This window comes from Mobula birostris, chromosome 9 (genome assembly GCF_030028105.1).
Source record: "Mobula birostris isolate sMobBir1 chromosome 9, sMobBir1.hap1, whole genome shotgun sequence".
NCBI lineage: Eukaryota > Metazoa > Chordata > Chondrichthyes > Myliobatiformes > Myliobatidae > Mobula > Mobula birostris.
Window position 1 is genome coordinate 155,766,869 of NC_092378.1, and position 22,485 is coordinate 155,789,353.

The following is a 22,485-nucleotide window of genomic DNA, read 5'->3' on the forward strand; positions in this document are numbered from 1 at the left end:
TCAGACCCACTTGCAGTACTGTGCTCAGTTCTGGTCACCTCACTACAGGAAGGATGTGGAAACTATAGAAAGGGTGCAGAGGAGATTTACAAGGATGTTGCCTGGATTGGGGAGCAGGCCTTATGAGAATAAGTTGAGTGAACTTGGCCTTTTCTCCTTGGAGCGACGGAGGATGAGAGGTGACCTGATAAAAGTGTATAAGATGATGAGAGGTATTGATCGTGTGGATAGCCAGAGGCTTTTTCCCAGGGCTGAAATGGCTGACGCCAGGGGACATAGTTTTAAGGTGCTTGGAAGTAGGTACAGAGGGGATGCCAGGGGTAAGTTTTTCACACAGAGGGTGATGAGTGCGTGGAATGCACTGCCGATGGCAGTGGTAGAAGCGGATACAATAGGGTCTTTTAAGAACCTCTTGGATAGTTACATGGAGCTTAGAAAAATAGAGGGCTATGCACTAGGGAAATTCTAGGGAGTCTCTAGAGTAGGTGACATGGTCGGCACAACATTGTGGGCTGAATGGCCTGTAATGTGCTGTAGATTTCTATGTTCTGACTTGCCTATATTTCAATGCAAGAGTACTGTCGGAAAGCTGGATAATAGCGCTGAAGATAAAATAGCTGGTTTACAAACAGAGGCAACGTGTAGTGAGGAGAGGCTGCTGATAGGGCAGAATTGCAGTCAACAAGATTGCAACATAAAAGGTAGACAAAATTGAAAAGAGTGAATACAGGACTAAAGGTGCTGCACCTGAATGCATGCAGTATACAGAATAAAGTAGATTAACTTGCAGCATAGTTGCAGGTAGTTACATATAATGTTGTAGGCATCGCTGAATCATGTTTGAATTATAGCTGGGAGCTTAATGTCCAAGGATACACATTGTATCGAAAGGACAGGCAGGAAGGCAGAGGGGGTGCGATACTATTGTTAAAAAATGAAGTCAAATCATTAGAAAGAGGTGACATCGGGTTGGAAGGTGTTGAATCATTGTGGATAAGAGCCAAGGAACTGCAAGAGTAAAAAGACTCTGATTGGAACAACAGACACAAAATACTGGGGGAATTCAGCGGGTCCTGTGTGTTATGGTCTCATGGTTGACCTACCTACCCACTCTCCCTTTGCTACCTATCTACCCATCCTACACATTGTATCCAGGCCCCCAAGCAGTAGCAAGGATTACAACAGGGGATAGAAAATCAGGCTGGTGCTGAATTACAGGAGGGTGAATCTCGAGAGTGCCTACGGGATGGCTTTTTAGAGCAGCTCATGGTTAAGCCCACTAGAGGATCAGCTATTCTGGATTGGGTGTTGTGCAATGAACCTGAATTGATTAGAGAGCTCAAGGTAGAAGGACCCTAAGAGGCAAGTGATCATATTACAATCAAATTCACCCTGATATATGAGAAGAAGTTAAAGCCAGATGCATCACTATTATATTGGAGTAAAGGGAATTACAGAGGCACGAGAGAGGAGTTGGCCAGAATTGATTGGAAAGGAAAACTGGCAGGGATGATGGCAGAGCAGCAATGGCTGGAATTTCTGGAAGCAATTCAGAAGGCACAGGATATATATATATTGCAAACAGGAAGTATTTAAAGGAAAGGTGACACACCCAAGGCTAACATGAGAAGTCAAAGCTAATATAGAAGCCAAAGAGAGGGCATATAATAGAGCAAAAATTAATGGATAGTTAGAGGATTGGGAAGCTTTCAAATACCAAAAGAAGGCAACTAAAAAGTCATTAGGATGGAATATGAAAATAAGCTAGCTAATAATACTAAAGAGGATACCAAAAGTTTCTTCAGATACATAAAATCTAAAGAAGAGGCAAGCGAGGGTTATCAGGCCACTGGAAAAAAATGCTGGAGAGGTAGGAATGGGGTACAAGGAAATAGCAGATGAACTGAATGAGTATTTTGCATCAATCTTCACTGTGAAAAACACTAGCAGTATGGTGAAAGTTCCAGGTGTCAGGGCATGAAGTGTGTTAAGTTACCGTAACTAGAGAGAAGGTTCTTGGGGAGCTGAAAGGTCTGAAGGTAGATAAGTCACCTGGACCAGATGGTCTATACTCCAGAAACCATAGAAAAACTACAGCACAGAAACAGGCCTTTTGGCCCTTCTTGGCTGTGCCGAACCATTTTCTGCCTAGTCCCACTGACCTGCACACGGACCATATCCCTCCATACACCTCCCATCCATGTATCTGTCCAATTTATTCTTAAATGTTAAAAAAGACCCTGCATTTTCCACCTCGTCTGGCAGCTCATTCCATACTCCCACCGCTCTCTGTGTGAAGAAGCCCCTCCCCCCCCAATGTTCCCCTCACTCTTAACCCATGTCCTCTGGTTTTTTTCTCCCTTTGCCTCAGTGGAAAAAGCCTGCTTGCATTCACTCTATCTATACCCATCATAATTTTATATACCTCTATCAAATCTCCCCTCATTCTTCTATGCTCCAGAGAATAAAGTCCTAACCTATTCAACCTTTCTCTGTAACTGAGTTTCTCAAGTCCCGGCAACATCCTTGTGAACCTTCTCTGCACTCTTTCAACCTTATTTATATCCTTCCTGTAATTTGGTGACCAAAACTGAACACAATACTCCAGATTCAGCCTCACCAATGCCTTATACAATCCAGAGTTCTGAAAGAGGTGGCTGAAGAGATTGTGGGGCACTTGTAATGATCTTTAAAGAATTACTAGATTCTGGAAGACTGGAAAATTGCAAATGCACTCCATGTTTCAAGAAGGGAGAGAGGCAGAAGAAAGGAAACTATAGGCCAGTTAGTCTGACCTCAGTGGTTAGAGCTGATTATTAAGGATGAGGTCTCAGGGTACCATGAGGCACATGATAAAATAGGCCGCAGTCAGCAAGGTTTCAAGGAAAATCTTGCCTGACAAATCTGTTGGAATTCTTAGAAGAAATAACAAGCAGGATAGATAAAGGAGAATCAGTTTTTGTTGTGTACTTGGATTTACAAAAGGCCTTTGACAAGGTGCCACAAATGAGGCTGCTTAACAAGCTACAAGCCCATGGTATTACAGGGAAGGTTCTAGCATGGATAAAGCAGTGGCTGATTGGCAGGAGGCAGAGTGGGAATAAAGGGAACCTTTCCTGGTTAGCTGCCAGTGATTAGTGGTGTTCCAGGTCTGTGTTGTGACCGTTTCTTTTTACGTTTTATGTCAATGATGGAATTGATGGCTTTGTTGCGAAGTCTGCACATGATATGAAGATAGGTGAAGGCAGATAGCTCTGAGGAAGAAGAGAGGCTACAGAAAGACTTAGACAAATTAGAATGGGCAAAGAAGTGGCAGATGGAATACAGTGTCAGGAAGTGTATGGTAATGCACTTCTGTAGAAGAATTGAAAGGGCTGACTATTTTCTAAATGGAGAGAAAATACAAAAAAAAACTTGGGGGTCATTGTGCAGAATTCCCTGAAGGTTAGTTTGCTGGTTGAATCTGTGCTGAGAAAGGCAAATGTGATGTTAACATTCCTTTCAAGAGGACTAGAATATAAAAGCAAGGATGTAATGTTGAGGCTTTATAAAACACAGGTGGGGCCTCACTTGGAGCATTGTGAGCAGGTTTGGGCACTTTATCTTAGAAAGGATGTGCTGAAAGTGGACAGAGTTCATTGGAGATTTACAAAAATGATTCCAGGATTGAATGGCGTGTTATAAAAGCATTTAATGGCTGTGAGCCTGTATTCACGAGAATTCAGAAGAATGAGAGGTGACCTCATTGAAACCTATCGAATGGTGAAAGGCCTTGATAGAGTGGATGTGGAGAGAATGTTTCCTATGGTGGGAGAGTCTTAAGACCAGAGGACACAGCCTCAGATAGAGGGGTATCCTTTTAGAATGGAGATGAGGAGGAATTTCTTTAGCCAGAGAGTGGTGGATCTGTGGGTTTTATTGCCACAGACAGCCGTGGAGGCCGAGTCTTTTATGCATATTTAAGGCAGAAGTTAATAGGTTCTTGATTGGTCAGGGCATGAAAAGATATTGGGAGAAAGCAGGGGATTGGGGCTGAGAGGAAAATTGGATCAGTCATGGTGGAACAATGAAGCAGATTCTATTGGCCAAAGGGCCTAATTCTGCTCCTATAATTTATGGTCTTATATTTTCCTTTCTCCTTCCCCTTCTCCCTTGAAGAGTGGAGTGACATTTGCAATTTTCCTGTCTTATGGAACCATTCCAGAATCTAGTGATTCTTGAAAGGTCATTACTAATGCCTCCACAATCTCTTTAGCCATTCCTTTCAGAGCCCTGGGGTGTACACTATCTGGTCCAGGTGACTTACCTACTTTCAGATTTTTTAATTTCCCAAGAACTTTCTCTCTAGTTACGGTAGCTTCACACACTTCATGCCCCGACACCTGGAACTTCCACCATACTCCTGGTGTCTTCCACAGTGAAGAATTATGCAAAATAATTATTCAGTTTGTCCGTCATTACTATCTCTCCAGCATTCTTTTCCAGTGGTTCGATATCCACTCTCACCTCTCTTTTACACTCTTGCTATCCTCTTTAGTATTATTGGCTAACTTACTTTTATATTACCTTCTTAATGACTTCTTTATTGCCTTCTATTGACTTTTGAAAGCTTCCCAATATTCTAACTTACCTCTTATTTTTTCTCTATTATATGCCCTCTCTTTGGCTTTTATGCTGGCTTGTTAGCCAGCACTGTGCAATCTTGCCTTTCGAATATTTCTTCTTCTTTGGAATGTATATATCCTGTGTCTTCCAAATTGCTTCCAGAAATCCCAGACTTTTCTGCTCTGCCGTCACCCCTGCCAGTGTTCTTTCCCAATATATTCTGGCTAACTTCTCTTTCATGACTCTGTAATTCCCTTTACTCTGCTGTAATACTGATACAGCTGACTTTAGCTTCTTCTCAGATTTTAGGGTGAATTCGATCACAATATGATCACTTGCTCCTAAGGGTTCTTTCTCTAATCAATTCTGGTTCATTGCACAGCATCCAATCTAGAACAGCTGATCCTCTAGTGGGCTGAACCATGAGCTGCTCTAAACAGCCATCTCTCAGTAGGGCTCTCAGTATATTAGATGGACTGTTAATTGTTGATTGCTTATTACCAAAATGGCTTCTCTGAGGTGTTATATTAAAATGGCTTCTCGTAATGTTAACTGCTGAGCAAGGGGTTCTCTGTAACTGCAATGTTTGGGTTATACAGTGTGATAATGGAAACTGTATTCATTTGTTAGCCAATGGAAGTCATGTTCTGTATCTTGTACATGTGGGCTGAGTTGAGGAGTGCAGGCTTTTTCGGGAGGCGAGCAGAGTGAACTGACGTGTGAGGAACGGACAGCGGTTCCTGGGCGGTGGACACCGGACCTCGGGGGTTCGGAGGGTGGCCAGAGTCTCGGAAGGATGCTGTGGATGGAATCAGAGGTGTGAGCTCCAGCGTATTAAAATATTTTGTGCACCAGACTGATAAGTTACTTATGTGGTGCCTTTTCTTGTAGTTGTTTCTACTAACCCATCACCAAAAATTTGCTATAAAGTATCATTCTTTACTTGCACTTTGTATAGTTTCATATTTGTGTCGTGGCTGATCATTGGGTGACTCACACCTTATCCGCACCAAAGTAATTGCACTGTTTGGCGGGGTTGATGGCTATTCACCCTAGGCAACGGGGGGGTCGGTGGGGCAAAGACCCTTACATAAGCATTCCATAAATTCCCTCTCTTGGGCTCCATCACCAACCTGATTTTCCCAATCCACCTGCATATTAAATCCCCAAAGACTAACATTGCTTTCTAATTTTCCGTTGTAATTTGTAGACCACGTCCATACTACTGTTTAAGAGTCTGTATACAACTCCCGTCAGGGTCTTTTTACCCTTGCAGTGCCTCAGCTCTATCCACAATGATTCAACACCTTCTGACCCTATGTCATTGCTTTCTAATGATTCAATTTCAATTTTTTTTTCCAACAGAGCCACGTCACCCCCTCCGACTTCCTGACTGTTCTTTCAATACAATGTGTATCCTTGGACATTAAGCTCCCAGTTATAATCTTCTTTCAACCATGATTCAGTGATGCCTACATCATACATGCCAATCAGTAACTGTGCTACAAGTTCACCTACCTTATTCCATATACTGTGCGCATTCAAATATATTCACCCTTTTCAATTTTGTCCACTTTAAATGTTGCAACTGATCCAGTTGACAGCAATTCTGCCTTATTATCAGCCTCTCCTTGTTAGGAATCTCACTACACACTGCCTTTGTTTGTAAACCAACTCCCTCATCCTCAGCACTATCACTCCAGTTCCCATCTCCCTGCCAGATTAGTTTAAAACCTCCGAAACAACTCTCGCCAACCTGCCTACATAATATTGGACACCCTTGAATTCAGGAGTAACCCGTCCCTCTTGTACAGGTCTTACCTTCCCTAGAAGAGATCCCAATGATCCATAAATCTGAACCCCTGCCCCCTGCAACAGTTCCTTAGCCACGCATTCACCTGCCAAATCATCCTATTTTTTACCCTCACTGGTGCGTGGCACAGGCAGCAATCCAGGGATTACTATCCTGGAGGTCCTGTTTTTCCAGCTTTCTACCTAGCTCCCTAAAATCTCTCTTCAGGACCTCATTATGTATACCTTTATCATTGGTGCCAATATATATCAACACCTTCGGCTGCACACCCTCACCTTTGAGAATGCCATGGACCCCGTCCAAGACATCCCACATGTGAGGCAACACACCATCCGGTTCTCTCTATCACACCCACAGAACCTTGTCTCTGTTCCTCTGACTATGGATACAGGTAAAGTTGTAGTGTAGCAGTTACTGTAATGCTTACAGCAGCACAATAGGGGATCAATTCCCACCACTGTCTGTAAGGAGTTTGTACATTCTCACCATGACAGTGTGGGTTTCCTCCAGGAGCTCCACTTTCCTTCCACATTCCAAACACATATGGGTTAGTTAGTAAGTTATGGACATGCTATGCTGATACCAGAAGCACGATTACACTTGCAGGCTGCCCCCAGGACATTTTCAGACTGTGTTGGTTGTTGATGCATTTCACTGTAAGTTTCAACGTACACTTGACGAACAAACTTAATCTCTCTTTCTCCACTCTGCACCCACACTGGTGTGCTTCAAGAATATTAGCAACCATTAGAACAGAGAAAAAAATTTCTGTTCCAGTCAGTCTGCTCAGAAATGTCAGGATAAAAAGAGATGGAAAGGTGGGGGTTCTTGTGTGGGTAAATAATGTATAGTTTTAATTAGCACCTCAAACACATAATTTCCATTACAGTTCCATCTGCACACAATGTAATACCACTGAGTGACCAGCACACACCCCTCTGTTCCCAAAGAGAAGGCACAGTTTAAAGATTAGCTTTATTTATCACATGTACATCGAAACATACAGTGAAATGTGTCGTTTTGCGTCAATAAGCAACACTGTCTGAGGATTGTGTGGGGGGCAGCCCTCAGGTGTTACCAGGCTTCCAGTGCCAACACCACATACCCACATCTCCCTAACCCTACCCCATATGTCTTAGGAAGGTGGGAAGAAACCAGAGTACCCAGAAGAAACAGGAAGAACGTACAAACTCCTTACAGTGACAGGAACTGAACCCCGATCGTTGACCCTGTATGGCGTTATACTAACCGCTACGCTATCGTGCCACCCTGAGAAGTTCCGTGCCTCGCCATCGGGGAATTGAACCCTGGTCTCCAGAATGACAGAAGGAGACATTAACTACGATAATAACAAAGAACTGACACTATTTCCAAACTGGTCAATTGTAACAAAGAACAGTACAGCACAGTACAGGCCCTTCAGCCCACCACGTTGTGCCGATCCTTTACACTCTTCGCTCCCACATGGCCCTGCCTATCGAAGGGTCTCCTAAGCATCCCTAACGTATCTGCTTCTTTGCCTTCCATGGCTGGCAGGGAGTTCCATACCCCCACCACTCTCTGTAAAACATCCATCCCCCCTCCAAGCACCCCCTTATATTAGTCTTTTCTGTCTCGGTAAGATGTCTCTGGCTGTCCAGTCCACCTGTGCAACTTATCATCTTGTACACGTTACTTCTCATCTTCCTTCACTCCAAAGAGAGAGGCCCAAGCTCACTCAACCTATTGACATTCAGGAAAAGCCCTCAGCCACCCCGAGACCACAGCAGAGCCCATGGCCACCATCTGAAACGGGCAAACAGGAGGTTCATGAGCACCAGTGAAAGACTGTCCAAGCAGAGCTCAGGGGCCAACCTGACACTCTGCAGGGTCTGCAGTCGCTTCCTGCTCCTCTCCAGCTCTAGCTTCTTCTTCTCGATCTTAGCCTCCAGGTTGGCCTCATCAGAGGCCACATTGTTCAACATGTGCTTGGTCTTCTGCATTTGCCCCTGAAACAGAACAACAACAAAGTATTGTGCATTGCCCATCTGAGACGGGAGAAGGACGGGGCATGCAATGTCTCAGACAGCGACCAACACCACCCCCTCCCAAACAAAACATCGCACCTACAGACAAACAACTTGCTAATAAGACCATAAGGCACAGGAGCAGAATTGGGCCATTCAGCCCATCACAGCTGCTTCACCATTCCATCATGGCTGATTGATTAACTTCTCAACCCCATTCTCCTGCCTTCTCCCCATAACCTTTGATGCCCTGACTAATCAAGAACCTATCAACCTCCACTTTAAATACACAATGACTTGGCCTCCACTGTTGTCTGTGCAATGAATCCCACAGATTCACCGGCCTCTGGCTATCCCACTCCATAAGCTACACGTAGCACAACAGAATGAAAATCAGGACAGGGAACTGCCTGTCACCTCGGCTCAGCACAATTCACCTAACACACGTGGATCCCCAGTATCAGAGGAGAAACAAATAGCAAATGAACCCCAAATTAAATCTTTAAACTTTCTCCTGCTGTGTCTGATTTGCAGTGATATAGATACTGACCATAATCTCCTGAATTCCGGCTCGAAGTGCCTTCTCAGTCTCATTGATCTCTAAAGGCCTCGCGATTGCAGCTGTTCTCATCTCCTGTAAAATATACATGGGATTTAAATGGAAATGCTGTGAGAACCCCAGTTAGTCGAACGGCATCTGCGGAAAGTGAAAACATCACGCTTCTGGAGCACCAGAGGCTTTTCACACACAGTGGTGGGTACCTGGAACCTGGAACACACTGCCTGAGGTGGTAGGAGAGGCGGACACATTGGGGACTTTTAAGAGACGTATAGATAAACACATGAACATGAGAAAAATGAAAAGATATGGATATTGTGTAGGCAGAAGGGATTAGTTAGCCATTTAATTACTACCTTAATTGGTTCAGCACAACACTGCGGGCCGAATGGCCTGTTCCTGTGCTGTTCTATTACAGGTTGCAGGCACAAGGGTGCTCTTGCGCACCAAGAAATCTGACAGGGCCTGGCAGAACACAGTTAGAGGCAAATTACATTCCGGTCTTTATTTTAAAAGGATTGGATTTAGAAATACAGAGTATTGCTACTATTGTAAAGGGTGTTGGTGTGGCCAGACCCAGCGTACTGTGCACAGATTTGGTCTCCTTATTTAATGAAAAGATACACCAATGTCAGAGGAAGTCCAAGAAAGATTCACTCAGCTAATTATTGAGAAGAGGATTTGCAAGAAGACAGCACTATATTCTTTGAAGCTCAGAAGAATGAGAGGTGATATTATTGAAACACCAAGGGACCAGATATATAAGTATTTGAACAGACATGACACTGATTAGCAGTAGTCAACGTGCCTTTGTGCATAGGTCGTGTCTAAAAACCTTATGGGAGACTTTCAAAGAAGTTATCAGGAACGTTGATGAAGGCAAGGCAGTGGATGTTGTCTACATGGATTTTAGCAAGGCATTTGACAATTCTCACATGGGAAGTTGGTCAAAAAGGTTTAGTCGCTTGACATTCAAGATGAGGTAGTAAATTGGATTAGACATCGGCTTTGCGGGAGAAGCCAGAGAGTGGTAGTAGGTGATTGCCTCTCTGACTGGAGGCCTGTGACTAGTGGAGTGTCACAGGGATCGGTGCTGTGTCCATTGTTGTTTGTCATCTATATCAATGATCTGGATTATAATGTGGTTAACTAGATCAGCAAATTTGCAGATGACCCCAAGATTGGGCACGTAGTGGACAGCGAGGAAGGCTATCATGCAGAGGGATCTGAGCCAGCTGGAAAAATTGCAGATGGAATTTAATGCAAAGAAGTCTGAGGTGCTGCACTTTGCGAGGACAAACCAGTTTAGGACTTACATGGTGAGCTGAGGGCACTGTGGAGTGTGGTAGACAGAGGGATCTGGGAACACAGATCCAGAATTCCTCAAAAGTAGCCTCACGGGTAGATAGGGTCGTAAAGAGATCTTATGGCACATTGGCCTTCGTAAATAAAAGTCTTGAGTACAAGAGTTGGGATGTTATGTTTAAGTTGTTGAGGGCTAATTTGGAGTATTGTGCGCAGTTCTGGTCACTTTCCTAACAATAAGATTGAAAGAGCGCAGAGAAAACCTGCAGGGATGTTGCCAGGACTGGAGGACCTGAGTTATTGGGAAAGGTTGAATAGGTTAGGGCTTCTTCCCTCGATCATTGGAGAACGAGGGAAGATTTGATATCTGATACAAAATTATGAGGGTTATACATAGGGTTAATGGATGCAGGTTTTTCCCTACTAAGGTTGGTGTGACTAGGTCATAGATTAAGGTGAAAGGTGAGATGTTTAAGAGGGAACTACTTCAGAGGGTGGTGAGAGTGTTGCCAGTAGAAGTGGTGGGTGTGGGTTTGATTACAACATTATTTTAGAGGTTTAGGTAGGTACATGGATGAGAGGGGTGTGGAGGGCTACGGCCCTGTTGCATGTCAATGGGACCAGGCAGATTAATAGATCGGCATGGACTAGGTGCGTCAAAGGACCTGCCCCCATGTTGTAATGTTCTATGACTATGGCTCATAGATCCGAATCAGTCTACATTTATAAGCTATCATGTTTTTTTATGCTGCATTGGATCTGAAGTAAGTCATTTTGTTTTCCTTTATATTGAAAAAAACAATCAAGAATCTTGAATTTGGTTTGTCAGATGGTCAGATGCTCAGATTGTGAGTTTGAAACAAAGATATGGTTACCAGGGACCAGTCATTTAAAGGAGAGAGGTGTAGAAAATTCACCTCTGAGGTTAGTGGCTCTCTGGCGATTCCTGTCCAGGGTGCTCTGCAGGTTAGATCTTAGAAGATATTTAACATAAATGTATATTTGAAAGATGAGCAATTGAGCAGTGTGTGGAACTGGCAGGAAGATGAGACAAGGCCTGGAGCAGGTCCGCCATGGTCCTATTGAATGACGGGGGAGGCAGGATGGGCTAAGTGGCTGCCTCCTATTCCCCTGCATTCTTGTGGCTCCTGGAAAACTCTGGAATGAGGTTGATGGAAAAATGCAGATTTTTACATGGAGCCACACCCAAACTGCATGGTACATAGAACAGGCCCTTTGCCCCGTCATGTTTGTGCTGAACACGATTCCAAATTAAACTAATCCCATCTGCCTGCACGTAACCCACATCCCTTCAACGCTGCCTGTTTCTCTATCTGTCTAAATGCCTTTCAAACACCACTCACAAATTTGCTTTCACCACCACCCATCACTCCCATACTAGAAAACTTGTCCCACGTGGATTTAAGGTGAGAGGGAAAAAGTTTAAAGGAGGTAAGTTTTCTAATATTTGAAATTTCTACTCTGAGGAAATTTACCGTCCCTTTGCCTCTTATAATTCTCAGCTTCGTGAAGTTTAAACATTGAGCACTACAGCACAGTACAGGCCCTTCAGCCCACAATGTTGTGACATTTTCAGCCTATTTAAGAACAATCTAATCCTTCCCTCCTACATAGCTCTCCATCATTCTATCAACTATGTGCCTCTGTAATATCCCTAATGTATCTGTGAAACAAAGTTTGTCAAAACTCTCCCTGAAGCTAATAGTCTCCAGTTTCAGCAGCACCCTGGTGAGCTATTTCTGCACTCTCTGCGAAACCCCACACGCTTGCTTTAATGGGGCAATGAGGACTGCACAGCAGGACTCCAAATACAGGCAAACCAAAATTTTACACAGTTGTAATACACTCAGCCAATGAAGAAAAGCCTGCCAAATGCCTCCTTTATCACCCTATCTACCTTTGTTGCCACTTTCAGAGAGAAATTAAGTTGCTCTTGAGGGTCTTGCCATTTACCAGACACTTTCACATTTGACCTTCCAAAGCTCAACTCCACGCGCTTGCCTGGATTAAACTCCACCTGACATTTCTCCATCCGTATTCAGAACCGGACCACATCTGCTATATCCTTTTACACAAACACAAGTTTCTACAGATGCTGGAAATCCAGAGCAACACACACAAAATGCTGGAGGAACCCAGCATGTCGGGCAGCATCTATTGAGGGCAATAAATTCATGATGAGGCCCTTTATTAGGCCTGGAAAGGTGCCGCAGCCAGAAAAAGAAGGTGGGGGACGGGAAGGAGCACAAGCTGGCAGGTGATGAGTGAAACCAGGTGAGGGGGAAGGTGATAGGTGGGAGAGGTAAGGGGCTGAAGAAGGAATCTGATAGGGGACGACAGTGGACTATGGAAAAAAGGACGAGGGAAATCAAAGGGAGGTGCCAGGCAGGTGAGGAGAAGAGAAGGGGCTGGAAGGGAACCAGAACGGGGAATGGAAAGAGAGGAGAGTGGCAGAAGTTACCGGAAGCAGGAGAAATTAACGTTCATGTCCTCAGGTTGCAGGCCACCCAGATGTTGCTCCTCTGACCAAAGTGGCCTCACTGTGGTATTAGAGGTGGCCATGGACCAACATGTTGAAATGGCAATGGGGATTAGAATTAAAAATTAAGATGGCTGGTCAGAGGGAAATCCTGCTTTTTTGTAGATGGAGCATAAATGCTGGTGGAGTGGAAACTTCGTTCTTCGAAAAGAAAGAACATCGCAGATATTTTAGATGGAAAGCCTCCATCAGACCAACTTTCCACCTGATCCTGCTAAGGCAATCTTCCTCATCAGCCACACCACCACCAAATTAATACAGCATTGCAAACCTTGCTCCAGCTCTCGTACTTGATAATTAAAATTCTGCAAACCTACCCTCAGCTCCACTTCCTTTCCCAGTAAATCAAACACCGTAGCTCCTTTAGCGGTTATTTCGGAGGCAAGTTGTCTTGCAGCCTTCAGATCTGAGATCTGTGATGAATCAGAAGATTGTGATGTAGCAAGCAACTTTTGTAAAATGTTGTTATAGTAAAACTATCAGCAATAAATTCCTCATCTGGGCTGACTGGGATAAATATATATATATATAAAAATAAACATACACACACACACACACACACACACACACACACACACACACACACACAGTGGCATGCAAAAGTTTGGGCACCCCTGGTTAAAGATGACACATTTCTTTAATATTTTAAGCAAGAAAACTTTTTTATTTCCATCTTTTACAGTTTCGAAATAACAAAAAAGGAAAAGGGCCCGAAGCAAAAGTTTGGGCACCCTGCATGGCAGTACTTAGTAACACCTCCTTTGGCAAGTATCATAGCTTGTAAACGCTTTTTGTAGCCAGCTAAGAGTCTTTCAATTCTTGTTTCGGGGATTTTCGCCCATTCTTCCTTGCAAAACTCTTCTAGTTCTGTGAGATTCTTGGGCCGTCTTGCATGCACTGCTCTTTTGAGGTCTATCCAAACACAGTTCACTGCCAAGGCCCACCAGCGCCTTACTTCCTGAGAAAACTAAAGAAATTTGGCCCGTCCCCTAAAACCCTCACTAATTTTTATAGATGCACCGTAGAAAGCATTCTTCTAGGGTGCATCACAACCTGGTATGGAAGTTGTCCTGTCCAAGACCGGAAGAAGCTGCAGAAGATCGTGAACACGGTGCAGCACATCACACAAACCAATCTTCTATCCGTGGACTCACTTTACACCGCACGCTGTCGGAGCAGTGCTGCCAGGATAATCAAGGACACGACCCACCCAGCCAACACACTTTTCGTCCCTCTTCCCTCCGGGAGAAGGTTCAGGAGCTTGAAGACTCGTACGGCCAGATTTGGGAACAGCTTCTTTCCAACTGTGATAAGACTGCTGAACGGATCCTGACCCGGATCTGGGCCGTACCCTCCAAATATCTGGACCTGCATCTCGGTTTTTTTGCACTATCTTACTTCCCATTTTTCTATTTTCTATTTATGATTTATAATTTAAATTGTTAATATTTACTATTGATTTGAACTCCAGGGAGTGTGAAGCGCAGAATCAAATATCGCTATAATGATTGTACAGTCTAGTATCAATTGTTTGGCGACAATAAAATATAAAGTAAAAAGTATCCACAGATTCTCGATGATGTATAGGTCAGGGGACTGTGAGGGCCATGGCAAAACCTTCAGCTTGTGCCTCTTGAGGTAGTCCGTTGTGGATTTTGAGGTGTGTTTAGGATCATTATCCTGTTGTAGAAGCCATCCTCTTTTCATCTTTGGCTTTTTACATACGGTGTGATGTTTGCTTCCAGACAAACACAAACACACAGTGCTAGGGGAAGAGCAACACACACAAAATGCTGGAGGAACTCAGCAGGCCAGGCAGCATCAATGGAAAAGAGTACAGTCGACACTTTGGTTTGAGACCCTTAATCAGGACTGGAGAAAAAAGATGAGGAGTCAGTGAGAATGTGGGGGGGGGGGAGGGAGGAAGGTAAAGGTAAAACCGGGAGGGTGAGGGTGAAGTAAAGAGCTGGAAAGTTAATTGGTGAAAGAGATACAGGGGTGGAGAAGAGGAAATCTAATGGAAGAGGACAGAAGGCCATGGAAGAAAGAAAAGGGGAGGAGCACTGGAGAGAGGTGATGGGCAGATAAGGAGATAAGCTAAGAGAGGGAAATGGAAATAGGGAAGAAGTTCAAGAAAGCGATGTTCATGCCATCAGGTTGGAGGCTAACCAGACCAAATACAAGATATTGCTCTTCCAACCTGAGTGTGGCCTCATCACAACGGTACAGGAGGCCATGGACTGACATGTTGGAATGGGAAGTGGAATTAAAATGGATGGCCATTGGAAGATCCCACTTTTTCCGGCAGATGGAGTGTAGGTGCTCAGAGAAGTGGCCTCCCAATCAAACTAATATATAGGAAGCCATACCAGGAGCACTGGATGCAGTAGATGACCCCAACAGACTCACAGGTGAAGATGTGCATGGTGGTGGGATCCTGTTGGAGATGGCAGACGTTACGGAGAATTACGTGCTGGCATTGAGACTGGTGGGGTGGTGGATGAGGACAAGAGGAACATTATCCCTGGTGGGGTGGTGAGAGGATGGGGTGAGGGTTGATGAGGAACGTTATCCCTGGTGGGGTGGTGAGAGGATGGGGTGAGGGTAGATGAGGAACGTTATCTCTGGTGGGGTGGTGAGAGGATGGGGTGAGGGTAGATGAGGAACGTTATCCCTGGTGGGGTGGTGAGAGGATGGGGTGAGGGTAGATGAATACGAAATGGAAGAGATGTGGTTGAGAGCAGCGTTGATGATGGAGGAAGGGAAGCCCCTTTCTTTGAAGAAGGAAGACACCTCCTTAGTTCTGAAATGAAAAGCCTCATCCTGAGAGCTGATGTGGTGGAGACGGAGGAATTGAGAGAAGGGATGGCAATTTTACAAGTAACAGAGTGGGAAGAGATATAGTCAGGGTAGCTGTGAGAGCCAGGGGTAAGATCTGGGTTCAACTCCCACCCCTGTAAGCAGTTTGTCCGTTTTCCCTGTGACTGTGTGGGTTTCCTCCCGCAGTATAGATTAGGTTTGTAAATTGTGGGTATGCAATGTTGAGAATGGAGTATGGCAACACTTGTGGACTGCCCAGCCCAACCCCACTGATTTGACTTGATGCAAACAAAGCATTTTGAAGTACTTATGACGAATAAAGCTAATCTTTTCCCCTCCTTTAACATCTTCTGTTAGCTAACATAAGAAAGGAGGTACAGAAGCCTGAAGACACACAATGTTTTAGGAACAGCATCGTCCCCTCTGCCATCTGATTTCTGAATGGTCCGTGAAACTAAGAACATTACCTCCTTATTCCATTTTTGCACAATATTTAATTTTGTAACTATAATTGTCCATATTGCACTTCACTGCTCCCACAAAACAACAAATTTTACCACATATGTCACTGATAAAAAATCTGACTCTGGCCTCTGAAGGGTTGGTTTAGCAGCAGAAGGATTTAGGTGAGTTTACAACAAGTGATGTGTGGCAACCCAAGTTCCACCTACACTGCTCTCAAAGGAGAAACACAAGAGATTCTGAAGATGCTAGAACTCACACACAAGGTGCTGGAAGAACTCAGCAGGCCAGACAGCATCAATGGAAATGAATAAACAGTTAATGATTTGAACCAAAACCCTTTATCAGGACTGGAAAACAAGGGGGCAAAAGCCATGGCTGAAAGAGCTCACCTTTGACCCCAAATCAAATTTGAACTTGCAACTTTCTTCTTCAGCGTCGTCATCTCTGTCCATTCGCTTTGTTTTCATGGCATTGTAGAGGACGGTGGTAACCTTTAACAGCTCCTTCACTGCATAACCATCAGCCTGGTACAGTTTCTTCGTGTTGAGTTTAATGTGAGCTTTAGTAGCCTGTTTGGAGTAACACAAGCACAAACTGATCCATTTCACACTTTGGCAGGGCGTTGCACTGCTCTGTAGTATGACAATTTTCAATCTCACTCTGAGAGCTGCTTACTCACCATGAACTGAGCTACAGCTTTGATGAAGAAAACTCGATCTTGCTCTGTATCCACATCTGTTGGGATATCTGTCTGAGGTTCATACCTGGAAGCAAAGCCCATGCATCAATAATTACTAACTACAACCCACCATAACCTCCCACACCCAGGACACTCAGGATGTCTAGCAGTGGCACAGTGGTGTAGCTGTTAAGAGTAATGCTTTACAGGGCCAGTAACCCGAGTTCAATTCTGCCACTGTCTGAAAGGAGTTTGGACATTCTCCCCATGACCACATTCAAAAGGCATACAGTACGGGTTAGGGTTAGTGAGTTGTGGGCATGCTATACTGGTACTGGAAGCATGGCGACACTCTTGGGCTACCCTCGGATTGTGTTTGATGGACATGCGACAAATAAAGCTAATCGTTAAATACTCACCAAAACCTGAGCTCTTCAAACAAGCAACACAGCCTTCACCTCATCTTAGAATAGGTCAAAAGGCTGTCATAACAATATGGGCCATATGGCCTGTACTACATTACAGAAACAGGCTCTTCAGCCCATCTATTCCATACTGAACCATTTAAACTGCCTAAATCCCATTCTATGTTCTCAAACCTCTATAAAGCAGTTTTCAGAATTATCTGTTCTGCCCTCTCCTAAGATCTTAATAACTAAATAAGTATTTAAATCACCCTCCTCTCCTGGGATGCTGATCTTCGACTGGGTTTTTGTGTCTAGGCTGCCCCTTAGTAATTATCAAACCAAATAACCTCATTCAGTCAACAACAATAAAAACATTTCACCCAAAAGCCTTTTACTTGCTGTTGTTGGGTGGGCCCACAAAACAAGATAATTTACCAGATAATTTCTGACGGCCCATACAGAAAGATGAAACAGCAAAAATCCCAACAAAAAGGAACTGCATACACTCAATGGGCTGAAGAGTCCATAAGACATAGGAACAAAATTAAGCCGTTTGGCCCATCGAGTCTGCTCTGCCATTTCATCATGACTGATCCATTTCACTCTCAACTGCACTCTCCCGCCTTCTCCCCATAGCCTCGAATCTACCATTTACTTTCAAAATTTAGTATAATGATTGAGCTAAACTAAATATGAAAAATATCACTGCCTTCCTTGGAACTTGGCAAACAGAACACTGGCAAGTATGTAGGGTGGTTAGAGTACAAAGCGAGTACTGTAGTCTTGCTAGATTGTACAAGGCTTATGTACAAACCAGGATGAGGGAGCAAATTACTTCGTACTAGCTACTTTGCACTGTCTTCCTGTGTCTTTTCGAATTGATTTTAAAATTCTCTTGCAACACACATCAAAGTTGCTGGTGAACGCAGCAGGCCAGGCAGCATCTCTAGGAAGAGGTACAGTCGACGTTTCGGGCTGAGACCCTTTGTCAGGACTAACTGAAGGAAGAGTGAGTAAGAGATTTGAAAGTGGGAGGGGGAGGGGGAGATCCGAAATGATAGGAGAAGACAGGAGGGGGAGGGATGGAGCCAAGAGCTGGACAGGTGATTGGCAAAAGGGATACGAGAGGATCATGGGACAGGAGGCCTAGGGAGAAAGACTAGCTCTTCCTTCAGTTAGTCCTGACGAAGGGTCTCGGCCCGAAACATCGATTGTACCTCTTCCTAGAGATGCTGCCTGGTCTGCTGCAACTTTTATGTGTGTTGCTTAAAATTCTCTTATTTGTTTTTAAATCTCTCAATGGTCTGGGACCAGAGTACATCACAGAATTGTTTTTGTTTTTTGCTTGAGCTCTCAGGTCTTCTTCTGCCAGTCTCTTACATTTAAACAATCTGTGTTAAGACTGCTGAACAGATCCTGACCCGGATCTGGGCCGTACCCTCCAAATATCTGGACCTGCCTCTCCATTTTTTTGCACTACCTTACTTCCCATTTTTCTGTTTATGATTTATAATCTAAATTTTTAATATTTACTAATTTTAACTATATTTAGTATTTTTAATATTTAATATTTGTAATCCAGGGAGTGTGAAGCACAGAATCAAATATCGCTGTGATGATTGTACGTTCTAGTACCAATTGTTCGGCGACAATAAAGTATAAAGTATCTCCCTCAAAAGAGAATTGACAGGCCAGCTTTTTTGAACTACACTGCTAAACTGAGGAATTCAATGCCTAAAACTATAAGGGATGCAGACTCAGTTGACACTTTTAAACATCATCCCAAAACCTATTTATTTAACCTTGCTTTTAACTGACATCCTTTTATCTTTTATTTTCATGTTTGCACTTTATCCCATTGTAAAGCACTTTGAACAACACTGTCTGTATGAAAAGTGCTCTACAAATAAGCTATTATTATTAATAATAAATGTTAGGAAGATACTGTGTGAAGTACTGTGTTGACTGTGAACCTGAAGGTGATTCAGAGCAGGTTGTTGAGTTGTGAGGGAGGGAAGTGTGGCCTGTACTCATGGAAGTGTTGATGAGTTAGAGGTAGCCTTCTAATGGCATCAACAGTCCCAGAGGAAATAACATCGTAGATGGCAAGAGATGATTTGTTTAGGCTGTTGGATTTCGGGCAGGAGTTCAATTTCATGATGAGGCTCAGTATCTTAGGTCTGAGGTAAGGAGAACGTTGTCCACCAACCAGTCATAAATGTTTGGAGTTCTCTTCCTCACAGTCAGAACATGAGGAGCTGTGGCCCATTCTGCTTCTTTTGATTTTTTGTTAAAACTCAACCTAACTTAATCTGGAATATTCTGTGCAGTCTTGTCACCTACAGGAAAGATAGGAATAAGGTTGAAAGAGTACAGAGAAATTTACAAGGACGTTGCTGGGACTTGAGGTCCTGAGTTACAGGGAAAGCTGAACAGGTTTGGACTTCATCCCCTGGAGTGCAGAAGACTAAGAAGAGATTTGACAGAGGTATAGAAAACTATGAGAGGTATAGATAGTGTTAATGCAAGCAGATTTTTTCCACTGAGATTGGGTGAGACTGAAGTAGAGGTCATGGGTTAAGGGTCAAAGGGAAATGTTTAAGGGGAACCTGAGGGGGAACTTCTTCACTCAGGGGGTGGTGAGAGTGTGGAACGAGCTGCCAGTGGAATTGGTGGGTACAGGTTCAATTGCAACATTTAAGACAAATTTAGACAGGTACATGGATGGGAGGGGTATGTAAGGCTATGATCCGGGCGCAGGTTGATGGGACAAGGCAGAATAACGGTTTGCATTGGCTAGATGACCCGAAGGACCTGTTTCTACGCTGTAGTGCTGTTTGATTGTGGTTTACAATTCTACACACCTGTGAAATTACTAACCTTTTAACCAGCCAGATGAGAATTTCTGCTACCAAAGGAAAGTTCGGAGTGCGGAAGTTTTCCATGGAGATGAGGCGAGGATATCCCAGAGCCCTCATCATCTCAGTAAAGTCTGAGGGGAACAAATGATAACAGATAACGAGTGCTTCCATAACAGAAGATCAGTGCCCAGCTTGGGACAAAAGCCACATGGTACCATCAGTGCAGTATGGTTTGCTCTGTTGTGCAAGGACAGGGAGGAGGTATCGGAGCCTGAAGGCATACACTCAACGTTTTAACAACAGATTCTTCCCCACTACCACACTTTTTGAACTACTGATGTATTTGTCATTGTAACTCAGTGTAATTTATGTTCTGCAATGTACTGCTGCTGCAAAACAACAGTTTTCATAACATACGTCAGTGATAACAAACCTGACTGATTCTCGATTCCTGTCTGAACTTGTCCTCACATTGAATAACCTGGTTCAGTCCTCTTTCTCGGCACGTAAAAGATATACCAGGGGAAGCTCAGACCCAATGCAAGACTGCCTGAACAATCTTCATTTCAATCCACCTACCTCAACCGCTTCTTGAGTTCATTTGAAGGTGGAACAGACTGCAGGTCCTTGGGACGTGGGTGAAAACAGAATAACTCAGAGGAACGCGGTTCCCCCCCCCCCCATCTTCAATGCACGCTTTTCTCCAAGGAAAATTATCCCAGTCTGACCGCTCTCTCCTTGTAAAAGGAAAAATGGAGGGCTGTTTGGGAGGGAAGGGTTAGATTGATCTTGTAGTAGGTTAAAGAATCAGAGCTCTGAGTATATACAGTGGTGGGTGCCTGGAATGAGTTGCCAGGAGTGGTGCTGGAGACAGACAGAGGTGCTTGAGGATCTTAGATAAGTACACGGATATGGACCATGTGAGGGTAGAACTAATTTGGTTACTCAGGCATCATTAGCTTAAGTAGTTCAGCGTTGTGGTTGACATGGGCACGATGAGCTGAACGGTCTGCTACTGTGCTGTACTATTCAATGAAGCCTGAGCCCAAGGTTTAGAAAACTATGAGGAGCATACATAAGGAAGACGGTCACAAGTGCTGGGTTCTGAGACTATTGATGAGAGGAGAAAGATTTAAAGGAGATTAGAGGAGCAAGTTTTCCCACATCAAGGTTGGTGGGTGTATACATGAGCTGCCAGAGGAAGTGTTAAAAGCAGGGACAATTACAATGGTGAAATGACATTTGGTTAAATGGCTAGGAGAGGTTTAGAGGGATGAGCCGAACATGGGCAAATGGGACTAGCTGAGATAGACATCTCTGGTTGGTATGGATGAGTTAGGCCAAAGAATTTGTTTCTGTCTTGAAATCCTCTATGAATATCAAACACTGCATTTTCTTTCTGTATCAGAACTAACTGATCCATAAAAGCAGAATTAGGGCACCTCCACCATTCCATCATAGCTGCTTTATTATTCCTCTCAACTCTGTTCTCCTGCCTTCTCCCCCATAATCTTTGACAAGAACCGATTAACCTCTGTGATAAATATACGCAATGGCTTGGACTCCACAGCCGTCTGTGGCAACGAATTCCACAGGCTCACCACCCTCAGGTCCTAGGCTCCCCCACTACAGGAAACATCCTCTTCACATCCACTCTATCTAGTCCTTTCAATATTCGAAAGGTTTCAATGAGCTTCCCACTCATTCTTCTAAACTCCAGCGGGTACAGCCCCAGAGGTATCAAACACTCCTCATATGTTAACCCTCTCACTTACAGGATAAATCTTATGAAACTCCTCTAGAACTCTCTCCAATTCCAGCACATGCAAGGAGCCCGAATATGCGGATAATAGTGCAAGTGAAGTCTGACCAACACCTTATAAAGCCTCACCATCATAGCCTTGCATTTTTTACTTCAGTCCTCTCTTAAAAGAAGGCTAACATTGCACTTTGAAGGAGTACGGAAGCCTCAAGGAACACTTAGCGATTCAGGAACAGCTTCTTCCCTTCTGCCATCCATGTCTAAATGGACATTGAACCCTCGAACACTAATTCCCTACTTTTTTAATTTCTGATTTGGCACTACTTATTTAATTTAACCATTACAGTATATATACACACACACATATATATATATACACACACACACACGTATATACACACACACACATATATACACGCACACACATATATATACATACACGCACACACATATATACACACACACATATATACACACACATATACATACATATATTTACACATATATACATATACATATATATACATATATACATATACATATATATATACATAAATATACACACACATATACATACATATATATACACACACATATACATACATATATACACACACACATATACATACATATATATACACAC

General features: G+C 43.7%; 1 protein-coding gene across 2 annotated transcripts in view; it reads right to left on the bottom strand.

Annotated features, from left to right (window-relative positions):
- Window positions 1–22,485, bottom strand: part of cluap1 (clusterin associated protein 1) — a 44,721-nt gene that overhangs the window by 19,103 nt on the left and 3,133 nt on the right. For both annotated transcript variants that reach the window (XM_072269247.1, XM_072269248.1), the window contains exons 2-7: window positions 20,100–20,211; window positions 16,813–16,897; window positions 16,523–16,702; window positions 13,166–13,261; window positions 8,975–9,058; window positions 8,273–8,406 (exon numbers count right to left, since the gene is read on the bottom strand). In XM_072269247.1, the coding sequence (XP_072125348.1) occupies window positions 8,273–8,406; window positions 8,975–9,058; window positions 13,166–13,261; window positions 16,523–16,702; window positions 16,813–16,897; window positions 20,100–20,211 (691 nt within the window). The remainder of the gene's footprint in view (window positions 1–8,272; window positions 8,407–8,974; window positions 9,059–13,165; window positions 13,262–16,522; window positions 16,703–16,812; window positions 16,898–20,099; window positions 20,212–22,485) is intronic.